A 17,747-nucleotide genomic window follows, 5' to 3' on the forward strand; every position below is an offset into this window, starting at 1 on the left:
AGCATTTTTGTTAAAATTCCAATTCATACAATAGTTACACAACTGAGATTCAACTTAAGACTTTAAAATTAAGACTATAGCTAGATATTTACCATTAAGAGTAGATTTTCCGGATAAGTGAAAAGTGAAATAAATGAAGACTGGGAATTAAGAATGGCGGACTGAGAGTGAAACCGTAGAAAAGATATGAGAATGCAAAGTCAGGTGATACCTGAAATGAGGGAAGAAAGAGAAAAATAAAGTAGTAAGGAATGAAACGAAATGAGTTGAAAAGAGTGAGAGTGTGAGGGGGGGCAGGGAGAGGCAGTGACATTGGAAGGGTAGGAGGGTGGGCGGGGGAGAGAGAATGTGAAAAAGGAGAAAACGAAAGCAAGAAATAAAGAGAAATGGGATAAAATGAGAATGTCCACGAACCCAGTATAGGAGATCGGCTCTTGGAAGAATGGAAGATCCTCATCTATGCACGTAGTTATATCAAGTCCCCAATCTTCGGGTTACCCCGGTTGGTGCTCGCCTCCACCACTAATTCTTCACTTTCTAATACTTATACCAATATTTCAACTTCTAATAATTCTACGTGTTCCTGACTGTAATTTCTGGGATCTAGGTGTTCCTCGTCATAGTTCTTTGTCCGTGGTTGGTTCGAGTTATTGAAGGATGCATCCTCTATATTTTGCCAAGTATCCATTTCTGGACCTACATGAAAAAGTTTAAATCAATCTTACTCTTACGAATATAATGGGGGTTATAAAATTCTATGATGTACCTCTGTTTAGTAGTAAAATGGTGACAGTAGACAAATTTAGGTGCGACGACAACATGTACACCTAATATGAACACAGTTTGAAGTCAAATGTGTGTCATAGGCTGCGTGCTTGTATATCGGTTATCAGGGGTATTTGGATTTCAATAATGAAATTAGTAAAATTATTATTATAATGATCTGTCATTTTGTTGTAATATAAATGTAATTATTTTATATACTATCAAAATTATATAATTATACACTCAAAAGCAAACACATTCAAATAAAATAATTTGCGCATTGGATACAATTAATTTTCATAATTTAAAGTTCACATGTTGTAACAATGCGTCGCCATTTTATTTCATGAACTGCATCTGGTTCCTCATTAGTTTGTTCCTATACTTCGATGACTTGTTCTGCTGAAACTCTCTTTAATTACAACGGTGATTCAAATCCTTTGTTTCTTCCACAGGGAGGAGAGATCCTTGTTTGCAAAAATTTATCAGACGACAATGGAATGGAATTTGCTGCAGGTTTCGTGTGTAGATAGTACATTCCTGTTTTCAAACCCTATAAAATAATTGTATATAATAATATTTATTTAAAAATATGAAATACAAACAATGCAAATCAATCAGATCACTCGTGGTGTAGTTTTTGTGAGGTGCTTAAAGCACGTCAAGTGGAGATTTAGAAAAACTGCAAAATTTCTCACAATTAAGATCCTAAATCGCAGTATATTATTTTTTGCGACAGAGTAATTTCGAAATTGCATGGAATTGATATTTCGTTGTGATAGTCGTTAAATCTTATAAGACGTTTAGATTTGACCTTGACTTGAAGCATAGATTTCCATTTTTAGGAGTAAAACATTTTTAGAAAAATAACAATTATGTAACTTTCAAATTAATTCAGTCCTAAATTGTATTTTGCGAACATTAAATTACTTACCATTTCCCAACCGTAGAAATGCATCGAAGTGAGCTTCTCTGTCGTTGGCTTTTCCATGTAAATATTCAATGATTGTGATTGATCAATAAATGCTCCGCGATCAACAGCCATTTTTAGGATAATTTTCTGTCGAATCTCCCATGCCGTTTTATATAAATTCTTTAAATCCTCAGGAATACCTTGGACGTTCTACAGGGCAAATTTCATAGATTATTTTTTACCGAAATAACAACAGTCATTCTTTTAAAACAGCAATAAATATTGCGCAGATTTATTATTTACTAACTAGTATCGAGCCATTATTAGCGATGATCTTATTTTTTATCTCAACATTCCACAAATTTTTCTCTGTCAGATCTCTCAAGAGATAGGGATTTATAAATTGAAATTCTTCAGATGATGCTCGTGTGGTATACACGTTGCTCGTATAAGGTTCAATAGATTCGCTGTTTCCCAAAACTTGAGCAGTAGACGTCGTAGGCATTGATGTGATTAGTAAAGAATTGCGAACCCCATATTTCGCAATTTTTTTTTTAAGAGTTGTCCAATCCCATAATTCTGTCGGCTTCACATTCCACATGTCATACTGCAATATCTAGATACAAATACAACAGAAAAAAATCTTACATGCAACATCTTTATCTAACATAAATATTTAAACATTTAATCCAGATAACGGCATGCTTACACCTTTATGAACGGAACATCCTTCATAAGATGAATATGGCCCTTCATTCTGAGAAATTTCGCAACTTGCCTCCAAAGCAGCATAGTACAAAGTTTCGAAAATTTGAATATTAAGTTTTTGAGCGTCCTCGCTTTCGAATGGATAACGCATTAAAATAAATGCATCTGCCAAACCTTGTATTCCAATACCTGCACGTAAAAATTTAAACATTAAAATTTTGTGCTATGATGAATAATGTCACACACTTTTTTTTAACATTCATTAAATACCTATGGGCCTGTGACGCAAGTGTGATTTTTTCGCTTCGGAAACAGTTTCTGGATACCAGTTCACATCGACGAGTTTATTCAAATTTCGTGTTACAGTTTTTGTGACATCTTTTAACTTCTCAAAATCATACGTCCTGTCAGTCGCATTAACAAACATATTCACTGCTATCGAGGCTGAGTTACAGACTGCTATTTCATCACAATCGGTATATTGTATTATATCAGCAGAGAAATTTCCTCCTCTGATAGTCCCCAAATTTTGCTGATTGGATTTCCGATTACAATGATCTTTATACAGCATACAAGGTAATCCTGTTTCTACTTGAGATTTTAATATGGCATACCATACATTCCTAGCAGGTATCTGCCGCTTATAACGCTTTTCTTTCTCGTATCTAATCAAGGAATAGAAATAAGTTAATGCAAGGAAAGCAGAATAATACTTTCATACGTACTTTAAAAAAAGAATTTCGAAGGTATCGCCATAAGAGTCAAAGAGACCAGGACATTCGTGCGGACACATTAGACTCCAAATACCATCAGCCATGACACGTTTCATAAACAGATCAGGCACCCATAATGCATAAGATAAATGTTTAGCTCGATACTCGGCCTTTCCTGTTAGTAACAGATCCATGGACTTCTATTTATGTAGTTATATAATTGAAAAAAATTATTCAGAGTAACTTGCCTATATTTTTCTTAAGCTCTAAAAAGTCCATGATATCTGCATGCCATGGTTCTAGATATATAGTGTTCGCTGTAAGTCTTCTACTATGCCTTTGACGAACCTGTTGAGCAGAGGCATCGTAAACTCTAAGCATTGGAATTAGACCATTAGAATCTGCATTGGTCCCAGAAATACGAGTGCCTCTAGCTCTAATGCAATGAATGTTAAGTCCAAGTTCACCATCGAAGCTTGAAATCATAGCACATCTTGTCAATGTCTCAAAAATACCATCAATACTATCGTCGCTCATGCTTAACAAGTAGGAGCTACAATGGAGAATCTAATCAATTACAGACTACAACTAGTTAATAATACATTAATCTTTTGAGATAGTACAATAAAAAAGTATATCACTCTACCTGGACATTTGTTGGGTTGGACTGCAGGCATAGAAGAGCGTTGGTGGAGAGTGAATAAAATATCGTTGGGACATTAAATTGTAAGTCTCAATGACTTTTTCAATGTCATCTTCGTGAATTGAAATAGCAACTCTCATTAACATATGCTGAGGTCTTTCGACAACCTTGCCGTTTATCTTTAGTAAAAAGCTTTTTTCCAGTGTTTTAAAGCCAAAGTAATTATAATCAAAGTCGCGATCATATACTATTACAGAATTTAGTATGGCTGAGTGTTCTTTTATAATGTTATGATGCTTCTCACTAATCATAGGTTGAAAAATTTTGGAATCTGGATTTGTACCATAATGTAAATCTGACATAACGTCTGAAAATTAAAAACAGTCTACTTTAGACATACATACAAATAAATATATAGTAATCAATAAAATTTTTTGAAAGTACTCTACCTCTTATAGTTTTTGAAATTCATTAAAAAAAAAACTTCAGCTCTAGAAAATTGCAACTTCTGGATTGTTCAACTATAAGACTACAGTGACACAGTTTAATAATAATTAATCAAGCAAAAAATATATGAAAGGGATATTAAGTGATACAATTAATATTAATTGTTACTGCTTTTCCTATAAGTTAAGTGATAGCAAAATAAAAATCTGTAACGTTTTTATAGAAAGTTAGGAACAAACTTTTCAAATATTATAATGTCTAAGAATCAAATTTTGCCAGAAAATCTATAGTCTTGTAAGGTTTTGATATACACACCACAGAAACTTTCCTTTGTTTCCTTATGCAATTTGGATACTGCAATTCTAGCTGCTAGAATGGCATAATCTGCATGTTCCATAGTCATAATAGCAGCAGTTTGAACAGCAAGGTTATCGAGCTCCATTGTTGTTATCCCTGCGTATAGACTCCTTATAACTTGAGATGTGACTGCTACCTAAAATAGAATGCAATCGTAAAAGCAAATTATATAACATAAGAAAATCCTTTTATTGTAAAGTATAAGTGGCTTACAGGGTCAATATAAGCCATATCAAGACCATAGCATAGTTTCTTTATGGTCGACGTTATTTTATCAAAATGAATATCTTCCATGCGTCCATCTAAAAGTTATTCATAAGGTGGCTTTCATACTTTACTGATATGCAGACGTAAATAAAAAATCGCGTATCTTGAATGATTTAATACAACAATAATGAGAAGTAACTTGGTTACCTCGTTTCACGACAAACATTTTTGGTTTTTGAGACATCTCTTTGATTGATATAAATACTGCAGTATTATTCTACGTTACATTTAACGGTCTGTGCTTTTCACATTTAAAACTACTGAAAACTATTATCCGTGGTCTACCATATGCAAAAATTATACATTATTTTCGCGCCAAATAGAAATACTATACTGATAGTTAAACCAAATAAATGCGCTTTAATAATCAATATCGATGTTGATTGGCTACAATTTGAATTCGAATTATTCATTGGCTAAACAAGTAACCATTTTCGTATGCGGTATAAATACAACAGTGTGAACTTTCAAACTATTTATTTAAACAATGAGCTCTGACTATACCAATTAATTGTGACATTTGTACTCAATAGAAACGTAAACCCATAATGATAAGGAAGAACCTATAAAGAAATGTTATTACGTTGTGGAAACAGAGTAAAATTCTTTATGTAAAATTAAAGTACATTCCATATTCCATAATTGTACGGGCCTCTATATTTGTAAATCGAAACCTCAAACGATATATCATTTCGTCTATTCGATATAATTCGATTCACGTAAAATCCCGCAAATTTCTGTGATGAGATTATTTTGAATTTTGCACAGTGTTATTTATTTAATAAAGTCATTAACGCTCACTAAATGACAAAATGTGATAGCGGTGTAAGATTTTCAATTACATAATATTTTAATTCTTGAGGTTAATGCAGATGAATATATTTATAGTTATATTTTGCATAGTTTCTCCTTGCTAGATGAAGGTTAAGCATTATGCCAAAAAAGACTCCACTTCATGAGAAAAATAATGCCTCTATAACAGGATTTTTAGTGAAGTTACGAAACAAAACAGGCATGGTAAATTCGAGGTGAGAACTCTTGAGAAATAAGCATTCAAAGAATATTATATATTTGAAATCATTGTTTTCATACTTTAGGTTTTGTTGTATATTATTGACTATTATTTCATATATTCTTTAAACATTTTTAAAAATATTCCTATTATGTCAAGCATGTTATAATCCAAACCTAACTTCTAATGCAGGAGCAGGGTGATTAATTTTTAAGTTAAAGATTTTTTAGTATAAATGAGGAAGAAAATCACAAGTTGTATTCCAATGTTTTGTGGAACGGGTCAGTTGATGAAGATGATTCCTTGCCATTGCAACATGTAAATAGACAATGTGAACAACTTGATTCTATTATTTCGTTGGTAAATGACAATTTTTTTTGAAAGACAGAACTAAATTTCTTCAAGTTATTTCAATTGTATGCACTTTTGTTAAATACTAATATATGGATGTTCATAGGATAGTTCAAGTGACTCTTTGCAAGAAGATACTGTGAGTGATAGTTTTTCGAAAAGTGGTGTACAGTATGTCGAAGATTCAATAGAACAGAAGAAAAGATTACAGAAAAGGAACAAGGTATCAGTGGACATAGAAAATAAAAACATGGAGAAAGTGAGAAAGAGATTCTTCATACCTTCTGATAGCGAGGATGATATAGAAAATGATATGGAAGAAATAAAACCTATAGAATCATCACCACCAACAGTGAGAAATGATGACAATAAAAGGCTTGAATACAATAGTAATGAAGAAAATTCTAAAATTGAAATCAATCAAGCAAGTGAAAAGATTGGTAATAGTCATGTTAGAGAATTATTTATGACAGGTGATGATAATGTAAATACAAAGTCATTGCGATACGAAGCAAAGGACAGTAATGGAATATATGAGAGTTTACGTAATCGAACTAAAATCCAAAGTCCCAATTTAACAAGTAAAATTCAAATTACTCCGCCAAAAGCTCCAGCAAGAATAGAAAGAATGAGTACCATAATACTAGATTCAGAAAGTGAAAGTCCCAAGTCAAAAGGAAGTCCAAAATCATCTGCTAGAAAAGAATGGAAGGGTCCTGATTTTAAAGTAGATTTAAAGCCATTAGGTATAAATGAGCAATTAAATCCTTGGATTCAGTCTATTAAAAAAGACCCAACGATGTCTTCTTTACCAGTAAGTTTATGACTCAAAAATTGAAATCTACTAAATTACGATCACCTTATCTAAATAAAATATTAACTTAATTTCAGACGACAAAAGACAAACTGGAAGATAATTACGAAAAATTAAAGGATATTCAAATGGATATACTTGAGATATTTTACACTGCTTTCGATCGGATACCTTTACCAATTCTCGAAAAATTTCCCCACTTTAATAGCGAAACATTTGTGAACTTAAAAATATTACGTCAACACGTGAAAGCGAAAATGCGCCGTACTGAGAAAACATTAGAGAAAATTAAAGAGGAAAAAAATAAATCATTAAGTTGTAGCTATTCAGAATTCCCAGATGACAATGAAGACTTTATTCCCACATCACCAGTAAAACTTGTGGAGTCAAAAGTCAGGACTTCTTTACACAATTTGTCAAATGAATTTAGTAGTCCTCTTAGTCTGCGTCATAACAGTCCCAGTGTCACTCCCATAGAGACACGAATAAACAATGCAAATACGGTTGAACGTTCAAGTAGCATTCAAAATGCTCAAACAGTTCATCAGCAACGACCACAAGAAAAGATCATCCACTCAAATGAGCACAAAAATGAAGGAAACGTAGCTGCATCTACTGTACTAAATAAAACGACTTTCACACTGAAAAGACCAATTAAAGGAACCCTTTCAGTGAAACCGAGTAAAAAAATTGAAGATATTTGGGACAGGAATTGCAAAAACAGTCTCAATTCATCAGATATTAAAAGTAGTCCTAAATCAGTGGAAACACCTCTTGTTCTAAGCGGTTCTTCCAATAAATCAAGCATTGAGAACAATGATTTAACGGAAAGTAAAATGTACATACCAAAATCGTCAGCAACATCTTCAAGTACTCCACCACCGATTGTGAATGATTGGGAAAGTATTGACGATAGTTTTGGTAAGCTATAAAATTTAATTTCGATAGTTGACGTTCGGCTGTAAATAACGATACAATGATTTACAAATCAAGTATATATTCCAGAAAGTAATTCGTATAAAAACATGTCAAATTCTACACCACTCGTAAAGCAGGATTCTTTAACATTGGAATTGAAAAAAATGCCAGTACTTGGTAGTGATTATTATATGGCAAATACTAAGGATTTGAATGGTCAGTACAACAATATTTTCTGTAATCAATATGGGATTGCTATAAACAATTTTACTTCTATAGAGATTTTATAGACCACTTGTATATTATAGAATCAAAATCAAAAAACACCAAAACTCTTAATGTAAACCAGATATCTATACAAGATAAGCAAAAATCAAAATCTAATACGTCTATAGTGCCCACTGTATCTAAATTACAAATAGGATGTTTTACTGGCAACTATAAAAATGATGGTACAAGTGGTGAATTTGATGGTCTTGACTATCCACATTCTAGAGAAATGTTAAAAGTAAATATAATTTTTTTTAATAACAAGATAATATATACATGTTTAAAGTTACTCTAAATATCTAATTTTTTTTTCTTAGATATTTAGGCAAAAGTTTGGTTTGTACTCCTTCAGACCGAATCAACTACAAGCCATCAATGCTGCCCTTTTAGGCTTTGATTGTTTTGTTTTAATGCCAACTGGTGGAGGCAAATCACTTTGTTATCAATTACCAGCTCTCTTAACACCAGGTGTAACGATAGTTATATCGCCATTAAAAAGTCTGATCCTTGATCAAGTACAGAAGCTAAACTCTCTTGACGTGAGTCTTTTGCGATATAAAATTTAATATTTTTAATTATTATAGCATGAACGAAATGATGTTCACTTTGATTTATTCTTATATGTAGATACCAGCAGTGCACATATCAACTTCCTTAACAGAAATTCAGGCAGGAGCGGTTTACAGAGAACTCTCGAAAAAAGATGTTGTAATAAAACTGCTCTATGTAACGCCTGAGAAAATCTCAGCCTCATCAAAATTCTGTGATACCTTAACAAATTTGTATTCACGTAATCTATTGGCGCGATTTGTTATTGACGAAGCACATTGCGTTAGTCAATGGGGACATGATTTTAGGCCTGATTACAAAAAGTTAAATGTACTAAGAAATAAATATCCAAACGTGCCAACAATAGCACTGACAGCAACAGCGACTCCAAGAGTCAGAACTGATATTCTACATCAATTAAAGATGCCACAGCCAAAATGGTTAGTTATTTAATGTTTTGAGTACTGTACAAGTTTCCCAATGAAAATCTTACACAATAAATTATCTTTGTACAGGTTCATGTGTAGCTTCAACAGACCCAACCTGAAGTATAGTGTGATAGCGAAAAAGGGTAAAAATTGTTCAGAAGAAGTGATAGCAATGATAAAAACTAAGTTTCCTAATGAATGTGGTATTGTTTATTGTCTTTCGCGCAAAGACTGCGATGTTTATGCGACCGATATGAGAAGAAATAATATCAAAGCTTTAAGTTATCACGCTGGTCTATCAGACACACAACGTAGTGACGTGCAAGGTCGTTGGATTTCAGATGAGGTAAAATTAATGTTTCCTTTAATTATTAATATTTTTAATAATCTTTCTTTTTGAAGCGATAATAATTGCTTTAATTTGTACTATAGATTAGGGTCATATGCGCAACCATAGCTTTTGGCATGGGGATTGATAAGCCTAATGTTCGATATGTAATACATGCGTCTTTACCAAAATCCATTGAGGGTTACTATCAGGAGAGTGGTCGTGCCGGACGTGACCTTGAGAATGCTGATTGCGTATTATTTTACCACTATGCAGATATGCACAGATTACGAAAAATGATTGAGGGTGACGGGTCTAGTTATGATGTGGTAAAAACACACATTAACAATCTTTTCCGAATGGTAGCTTTTTGTGAAAATAAAACAGACTGCCGCAGAGTCCTGCAGCTAAATTATTTTGGAGAAATTTTTAAGCAAGAGGAATGTATAGCCAACAAAAGTACTACGTGCGACAACTGTAGAAATAAGGTATGTCGTTGTAACAATAAGTTTTTCTATTTGTTACTTACTCGCTTCAATAATTTTGTTCTCTTATTATATTTTTATTAAAGGAACAATATAAAATGATTGACGTAACGGATGATGCTAGAGTTATACTAAGGGCTGTCCGAGAAATTAATCAAAAAAGAAGCGCCAATCTCACTCTAATCTTTCTCTCAGAGATTTTTAAAGGATGTGATCTTAAAAAAATTCGCGAAGCAGGTACTGTTATTGGTAGATATAAGTAATATCATTTACTAATGAAATTTATCCCGTTAGGACTTATCAATCATCCACTGTATGGTCGTGGTAAATCGTGGACTAAACACGACATAGAACGATTATTGCATATGTTGGTAATAGATGAATATCTGCAGGAAGATTTGCGTATTAATAACGATATGGCATGGGCGTATATTAAGATTGGACCTAAAGCTGAACAGTTGATGACAAATAAGAATATTAAGGTATGAAGGAAGGAAATACAATAAAAGAACTAAAATCATTTGAATTTTGTATACATATCATTGTCTTCAGATCGAATTTCCAACAAGATTGACAAAGAATACAGCAACATCTGTGGCTACAGTGTCGACAGTGACAAAACCAGTGAACAAAATTCTTCAAGAATTACAGAGTCGTTGTTACACAGAATTGACAACTATTATAAGAGGAATCGCAGGCGCTTTAGACGTTTCTGCTTCATCGATAATGAATATGATAGCGATAAGAGCAATGAGTCAGCAATTGCCTGATAGTGAGGAAGCTATGTTAAAAATTCCTCATGTCACAAAAGCGAATTTTGAAAAATATGGAAAAGCATTGTTAGATGTAACACAAAGATATGCTGCTGAACAATGCCGTAAGTTTCAAAGTTACTAGTTACTATTTTATATTGTTGAGATGTTTTCTAATCCTCATTTCTTACAAAGTTCTGCTAAGTGAAGACAATATAGAAGAAGATGAAATAAATGAGGTCTATGATAACCCGGATATTAATGACTCTGACTCCTGGAGTGTCAGTACTTCCAGTTCTAGTTCGTATAGAGGTCGTGGTAGGAAACGGAAAAGTGCTGGAGGGTATCGCGGTGGCGCTAAAAAGTACAAACGCACGGGAACCAGGTAATTAAATCAAAATGAAATATTAATTATAAGAGATTCTAAAATACTTGATTAATTAATAGTACAAGAGGAACTAAAACAACAACCTCTAAACAAGTTTCAAGCGCTAGAGGTGGTAAAAAATATAGTGCAGGACCAGGCCTCATGCATTTTATGTAAACAAATAATACGTGGGACAACCTAATCGTTATATTAGTCTGAATTAGACGCAAGTGTCTTGTGTATTTATTATCGAAGCATAATTATTTATTAATGAATGTACTCATGTGTTCGGTAAGGTAAATGTCTGTGGTGGCATCATGTTGATGTTTGATTGATGTTAGTTGAACAACGTTGTACAGAAATATAACGATCTTGCGCACTATGTAAATTATAAACACTCAGGGAAACTCTGTGTGTAAAATTATTATTTTGTAATACCATTCTTTGGAAATAAAACTTTTGTACTATATATTAAATAATATTTCTTATAACTACATTACAGCACAGTCTGATCTTGTTTTAAATTATTTTACATACGTATAATTCTTATATACGTTATCTGATAATTTATAATAGGTACACAAAAATCATAATCAGTATCTTTGTCAGTACTTGTATCTACTAATTTATATAATACTTCATTTCTGAATGAATTACTAATCATTAACAATCATACGATTTGACATCTATCTACATATAAATAGGTAACTATAATTTATTTTCTGTATTTCAAGCAGAAATCATTTGAAACAATCCTTCAAAAAAAATGAGTTATTCAATAATCTACTCATGACTACTTTTATTTATTGTTTATAATGCTGGTTGCATAATTCTTAATTCACGATTCTTATTTTGCAAATGATCCTTTAGCATATTCATGATTTCATTATCGAATTCAGGTGGTGTAGGCTTTACTCCACTGGCCCAATGAAATATATCCCAATCGTTTGAAGGTAAATTAATCAAACGATCGTACTGCTGCAATTGTTTCTCGTTAAAACCATCCAAATATTTTTTTGCAAATGTACTAAGTAACAAACCATTCTCTAGCATTCCACGTTTACGAGATTGATATACAAGCCTGAAATAATACTGACTTTTAAGAACTATCATCTACAGATACAACAATGTGAATATATAATGTGTATGATTCTACATTACCTAGCTCGTTTTAGGGTTGCATTTTCACCTTCACGTTCAATATAAGGTGGTATATTCGGTTCGTGACCCTCTGGATGAACTAAATCATCGAAATTCTTATACCTTGCACAACTTATCGAAATATTCCTAATAAACCCTGGTTGTTTAACCTAAAATCATAGAATAGATCATGGTCAATATTATCACCTAATACGTCTGCATGCGTGCTAATATGAATTTGGAATAATCAATACTTACCACGATTAAGCTGGGTCTGAATATGTTATTCATTACTGATTAATATATAATAAATAAATAATCACAATATATTGTAAAATGAACACTAGTTGTTCAGTTCCTCCTCGTATTGGCGCGTGTAGTGCAATGGCGTCTTTAGCTCGTGACAACTTGTATGTAAATATAGTTTCCAAATATTGCTTTGAAATGTTTTTTGGCCAAATTTTACTGACATAAAAGTTCAACACTTTGCTTGGTTATACTATTCAGTAACATTGATCACATTATTGAGGTACATATATGCTTTAGAATAAAGCTATTTTCTTTATTCTCTTTATGGCACATAAAGTAACTCTAGTGACTATATTTGCTTATAATAATAGTTTTAAAAAAAATAGGTCTAATGAAAGTGAAACACATGGAATTATTTTTACTTATAAGCATAATACAATGGAGGAACAATCTTCAAAGCCTGTAATGAATCATGATTCAGAAACATTGGTATCCATTCGATCTATGTTGTCAATGGATGATACAGTATTAAATAGCATAATTACAGACCAGGAGAGTGATACAGATGAACAAACTAAATCTTCAGACACAATGATAAAAAGAAATGTGACAGGAAATTCAAGATATGAAAGGACATGCAGTATACCTGATGATTATTCTAATGATTGGGAATTATTTCCAGCCTCTAGAATTCTTGATTCAATGCAATTACAAAAAGATTTAGAACAAAAATTTAATGATACACAAACATTGAATTCTATACAAGAAGTACAAAAGGGTATATTAAATGATGAAAGAAAAGATGTTTTCTGGCAGGATGAAACATTGCTTAATCAAATTTCTACAGAAATTGAATTTTTGGATAATAGCGATAAGAAAATTAATACCTGCAACATGAGCACAAAATGTATTTACAATAATAAAGCAGTGGAAAATAAGAATCAGTGTTATAGTAAAATATCTGAAACAAATGTTCAGATGCTGAATTTTAATCAGACTGATCTAAATGTACAAGATAGTACAGCGACAAGCAAAAATATGTATGATGAACTGGCTTTAGATACATCTATTTTCAATGATATAGAAATAGTTAATACATCAATTAATAATTGCTTAACATATGAGAAAGCACATAATATAATGGATACCACAAAAAATGAAAAGAATAATTTCCCATCGCAAAATAGTAATAAAATAAATAAAAAAAGACGTTTGGGAAGTAATGATGAAGAAAAACAACAGGAAGGAGGAAAATGTAATGATATACAAAAATGTAACGACACTGGACCTTTTTATGGTCTGCCAGACAAAGTTAAAACTTTGATATACAAGACGAGGGGAATTACCGCACTCTATCGTATGTATATGAATATATATATATATAGTGGAAGACATTAATAACGTTTAATATTGTAGAATGGCAAGACGAGTGTTTAAATTTAGAAGCTATAAAGAATAGGAAAAACTTAATATATGCTCTTCCCACAAGTGGTGGAAAAACTTTAGTAGCAGAAATATTAATGCTCAGAGAAATTATATGCAACAAGAAAAATGCTATATTCATTTTACCATTTGTTGCAATTGTCCAGGAAAAGGTATTAATGCTTGCAGAATGTAATGTATTTTACTTACTATGTCATTTTACTATATAAAATATTATTTTAATTAATTACAGGTCAGATCAATGTTTCAGTTTGCATTAGAATTAGGTTTCTTAGTAGAGGAGTATGCTGCTGGCAAAGGCCAATATCCTCCAAAGAAAAGACGAAGAAAAAATAGCATCTATATTTGTACAATTGAAAAGTCTCTAGGACTAATTAATAGTTTAATTGAATTAAAACGACTTGGAGAGGTATTAAACAAAAAATGTCACAAATACAATTAAGGAGTAAAATATAAGACTGCAATAAGTTTTTATATTACAGATTGGTATTATAGTTGTAGACGAATTACATTTGTTAGGAGAAAATGGAGGCAGAGGTGCAACTTTAGAAGGATTGTTAACAAAAGTTATGTATGCTGATGGTAAGGATTGTAATTGATTTTCTAGCTCCTATTTATTGTACAAAAATACAGTGTTCAATAAATAATTTGCAGCTAAAGTGCATATTGTTGGAATGAGTGCTACCATTGGAAATCTGAACGAGGTAGCAGAATTTCTAAAAGCCGATGTCTACACACAAAATTTTCGACCAGTGCAAATAAAAGAATATGTCAAATGTGATGACAATATTTGGTTAATCGATCTCAAAGAAGAGGAGATCTTTTCGGATCTGAAGAAAATAAACTACCGTGTAAGTGAATGAAAATACAAAATACTATCGGCATACACATTAAAATATAATGTTACTGTTACTTTCTTTCAAGTATTCGAAACAAGCTGCCAAATTTGATCCTGATAAAATTGGGGGATTAGTAATGGACGTGATACCAAATGATTCCTGTTTAATATTTTGCTCAAGCCGTAAAAATTGCGAGAATGTCGCACTGTTGTTGATAAAAGTTTTAGTCCAGTGCGTATTGTTAAAAAATCAAGAGTAACAACTTTAAAGAGCTCAATGATTCAGACCCACTATTAATTTTAGAAAATTAGAAAATCACAAGACTAAGGAGAAATCTATTCTTCTACGTGCATTGAAAGCCGAGGGTGTAGTATGTCCAATTTTGGAAAAAACTATTCCGTTTGGAATTGCTTATCATCATTCTGGCCTTACATCTGAAGAAAGAAAATTATTAGAGGAAGGTTTTCTAGCCGGAACGCTTTGTGTAATATGTTGTACCTCGACTCTGGCAGCTGGAGTAAATTTGCCAGCTAGAAGAGTGAGTCTTACAAGTTAATTAATTATGAGTGTTAAATTTATACAATAGCCTCTCGCTAAGTACGCACTCACTGGGCTACAGGGGAAGAAATTCACATGCACGCTTAGCCAGAAGTTGCTGTATTATTATTGGAGATTTATTACAGGTGATACTTAGGTGCCCCTATGTGGGAAATCAATTCCTAAATTTGAGCAGATATAAGCAAATGATAGGCAGAGCCGGAAGAGCTGGTATGGGAGAAATTGGAGAAAGTATATTAATATGTAAAAGTGGTGAAATACCAAAGGTACAAATAATTTAATTACGTGACTTATTATTTAATTGAAGTGAGATTGTAAGATCAGTTGTTTCATTTTCTAGGTGAAGGAATTATTAACTTCCAAGATGGATGACTCTATAAGTACATTACATGTAGAGTTATCGCGTGGCTTAAATAATTTAATCCTAAGCTCCATTTTATTTTCATTGGCAACAAATAGACACGAATTGCATACACTTGTTGGAACCTCACTTCTTGGTGTGCAACAAAGTCGATTAGATGTAAAAGTTAAGACACTAACTGATAAGACAATCACTATGCTCATGAAAGCTGGTGTGATTAAAGTCAAACAAACCACAACTCCTTGTGATGTTCAACCGAATTTAACTGTTGTTCTTCCATCTCAAGAAGTTTCATATGTTGAAAAATCAACACCTGTTAAGGGGAAAAGGACTGTTGTATTAACCAGCAAAACTTCCCTTGAGATTTGCCAATTGGGTAGAGCTGCAATGAAAGGTATGATATTGATTAACAAAAATGTTAACAAAGTGCGTTCTATTTTTTAGTTAATTAATAATTACAAATTGTTGGTAGGTTCTGTCGATTTGGATTCTGCATATGATTTATATAGGGATTTAAAAATTGCACAAAAGCACTTGGTACTTCTCAATGAACTTCATCTTTTATATTTGATAACACCTTACGACCTAGCAAATCAAATAAAACCAGTGGGTTCTGTCTATTATGATGTGGTAATTTTTTATTTTTTATTCTTAATAGATAAGTCATATATTTAGCTGATTTTTAATATTTTGTTTATGGCAGGTCACGAATTTAACGCCAGAGCTAATGGAAACAGCAAGAATATTGGGAATCAATGAAATGATAGTGTGCAAATTGAGAGATGGAATATCACCTAAGGTATAATATCTTTGATATTGTCATCAATTGTTTCTACTGATAAATTATAGACATATTGTAGAATAAATTATTTTCTTTTTATTTAGAACGTTGAAGCGAAAGTTATTCAAAGATTTTATTTAACTCTGATACTTCACGAAATATTGAACCAGCACTTAGTTTATACAGTTGCTGAAAAGTACCAAGTGAGTCGAGGAATTGTACAGAATTTGTTAAATTCGGCCTCATCGTTTGCCTCTGGGATAGTTCGATTCTGTGAGGTAAATTAATAGCACTTTAGTGTTCAAATATAACGCTCTTAATAAATATGGAAAAATAAAACTTTGTAGGAAATACCTGAATTCTGGCCTTTCAAGGTCTTGCTATCGACATTTAGTCAGAAACTGATGAACTGCTGCTGCTCAGCAGAATTAGAGTCATTGATGGAACTTCCATCTGTTAAAGTGGTAAGATATTTGGGCTTTTTTTAAATAGAAAATAAATACAAATAATAGAAAAAATATTATCTTTCTCGTTAGGGACGGGCAAGACAGTTGTTTAATGCTGGATACAAAACTTTACAATCTATAGCAGTGGCAAATCCGAAGGACATGATTGAGAAGATAGAATATTTGCCTAAGAAAACAGCAAAACAAATAATAGCAGCAGCCAACGTAAGATTTTTACATGAAAAAAAAATTAAATCATATTGGTCTGGGTTTAATTATAAATTTAATTTTTTAGCTATTAATTTTAGAAAAGGTCGAGAATTTGCGGGACGAGGCTGAAAACTTTTTGGAAGGTTTAGATCCAAACTGTATCATGTAACATTTACTGAAATCGTAATATCTCGAGTTTCTATATTCTTTAGGATAAATAAGGCGATTCAATATAAAAAATCTATTATTGTTCTCTACACTCCAATAAGTAACAGACTGGTGGTAAACCATAACTATTCTAGTCCACTTGTTTAATTATTCATATTTATATTTTTTATACTTTTGCATAACTCATTGTTATTTTCACTCAAACATGTAAATCCCGTGATACTTGAAATAACAATATCAACAAACGTACAACACATATACTGTGCGAAAATGTAAATTGAACTATTGTTTTTCATTGTTATTGTTAAGTCAAACCTACTTTTGTGCTTTTCAGAACAATGCGTTTACAGTATAGCGTATTGTTTGAGCGAGCACGTACATAAATAATGTCATACTGTGATTGAAAGTTACTTACAAGAATTAAAGTAACGTTTAACACCCGTTGGTACAATAAAATATATTGCA

The 17,747-nt window shown here is 32.2% G+C and overlaps 3 protein-coding genes across 5 annotated transcripts; 1 reads left to right on the top strand and 2 right to left on the bottom strand.

Moving 5' to 3' along the window:
- Positions 1 to 1,019: 1,019 nt before the first annotated feature.
- Positions 1,020 to 5,208, bottom strand: LOC107269412 (ribonucleoside-diphosphate reductase large subunit). Of its 2 annotated transcripts, XM_015743220.2 has the most exons (11): positions 4,961 to 5,208; positions 4,760 to 4,848; positions 4,505 to 4,682; positions 3,746 to 4,109; positions 3,348 to 3,652; positions 3,112 to 3,274; positions 2,657 to 3,051; positions 2,388 to 2,575; positions 1,986 to 2,294; positions 1,700 to 1,888; positions 1,020 to 1,318 (listed from the first exon to the last, which is right to left on the bottom strand). In XM_015743220.2, the coding sequence occupies exons 1-11, from the start codon at positions 4,995 to 4,997 to the stop codon at positions 1,184 to 1,186; spliced, it is 2,352 nt and encodes a 783-aa protein (XP_015598706.1). In that variant the 5' UTR covers positions 4,998 to 5,208; the 3' UTR covers positions 1,020 to 1,183. The 2 variants fall into 2 exon arrangements, with proteins under 2 accessions (XP_015598706.1, XP_024942468.1); XM_025086700.1 differs by lacking the exon at positions 4,760 to 4,848.
- A 136-nt stretch (positions 5,209 to 5,344) lies between these two features.
- On the top strand, positions 5,345 to 17,738 carry LOC107269405. Its single transcript, XM_025086704.1, is given in 33 exon segments — positions 5,345 to 5,638; positions 5,731 to 5,841; positions 6,047 to 6,185; positions 6,283 to 6,990; positions 7,068 to 7,911; positions 7,996 to 8,124; positions 8,217 to 8,416; positions 8,496 to 8,717; positions 8,806 to 9,167; positions 9,243 to 9,501; positions 9,588 to 9,971; positions 10,055 to 10,205; positions 10,263 to 10,450; positions 10,521 to 10,845; positions 10,916 to 11,105; positions 11,168 to 11,259; positions 11,262 to 11,300; positions 11,384 to 11,412; positions 12,774 to 13,833; positions 13,893 to 14,071; positions 14,152 to 14,328; positions 14,402 to 14,501; positions 14,574 to 14,770; positions 14,844 to 14,989; positions 15,062 to 15,296; positions 15,442 to 15,582; positions 15,657 to 16,071; positions 16,150 to 16,307; positions 16,381 to 16,476; positions 16,563 to 16,736; positions 16,806 to 16,922; positions 16,995 to 17,129; positions 17,200 to 17,738. Coding segments are annotated over 32 exon segments (7,770 nt in total). The 5' UTR covers positions 5,345 to 5,638; positions 5,731 to 5,746; the 3' UTR covers positions 17,284 to 17,738.
- LOC107269417 (succinate dehydrogenase assembly factor 2, mitochondrial) lies at positions 11,330 to 12,739 on the bottom strand. 2 transcript variants are annotated; one of them, XM_015743236.2, is made up of 4 exons: positions 12,486 to 12,739; positions 12,249 to 12,397; positions 12,128 to 12,168; positions 11,925 to 12,065 (listed from the first exon to the last, which is right to left on the bottom strand). In XM_015743236.2, the coding sequence occupies exons 1-4, from the start codon at positions 12,516 to 12,518 to the stop codon at positions 12,046 to 12,048; spliced, it is 243 nt and encodes an 80-aa protein (XP_015598722.1). In that variant the 5' UTR covers positions 12,519 to 12,739; the 3' UTR covers positions 11,925 to 12,045. The 2 variants fall into 2 exon arrangements, with proteins under 2 accessions (XP_015598720.1, XP_015598722.1); XM_015743234.2 differs by having other exon boundaries at positions 11,330 to 12,168; positions 12,486 to 12,725.
- Positions 17,739 to 17,747: the final 9 nt, after the last annotated feature.

Source organism: Cephus cinctus, unplaced genomic scaffold, assembly GCF_000341935.2.
Source record: "Cephus cinctus unplaced genomic scaffold, Ccin1 Ccin1_scaffold0654, whole genome shotgun sequence".
In the NCBI taxonomy this organism is placed as follows: Eukaryota; Metazoa; Arthropoda; class Insecta; order Hymenoptera; family Cephidae; genus Cephus; species Cephus cinctus.

Coding starts and splice junctions, on each gene's coding strand:
- LOC107269412 (XM_015743220.2), bottom strand. CDS start 4,997: ATGTCTCAAAAACCAAAAATGTTTGTCGTGAAACGAG. Junction 4,683..4,759: donor ATATGGCTTATATTGACCCT/GTAAGCCACTTA, acceptor ATTCTATTTTAG/GTAGCAGTCACATCTCAAGT. Junction 4,110..4,504: donor AACAAAGGAAAGTTTCTGTG/GTGTGTATATCA, acceptor TTTAATTTTCAG/ACGTTATGTCAGATTTACAT.
- LOC107269417 (XM_015743234.2), bottom strand. CDS start 12,518: ATGAATAACATATTCAGACCCAGCTTAATCGTG. Junction 12,398..12,485: donor TCAGACCCAGCTTAATCGTG/GTAAGTATTGAT, acceptor CTATGATTTTAG/GTTAAACAACCAGGGTTTAT. Junction 12,169..12,248: donor GCAACCCTAAAACGAGCTAG/GTAATGTAGAAT, acceptor GTATTATTTCAG/GCTTGTATATCAATCTCGTA.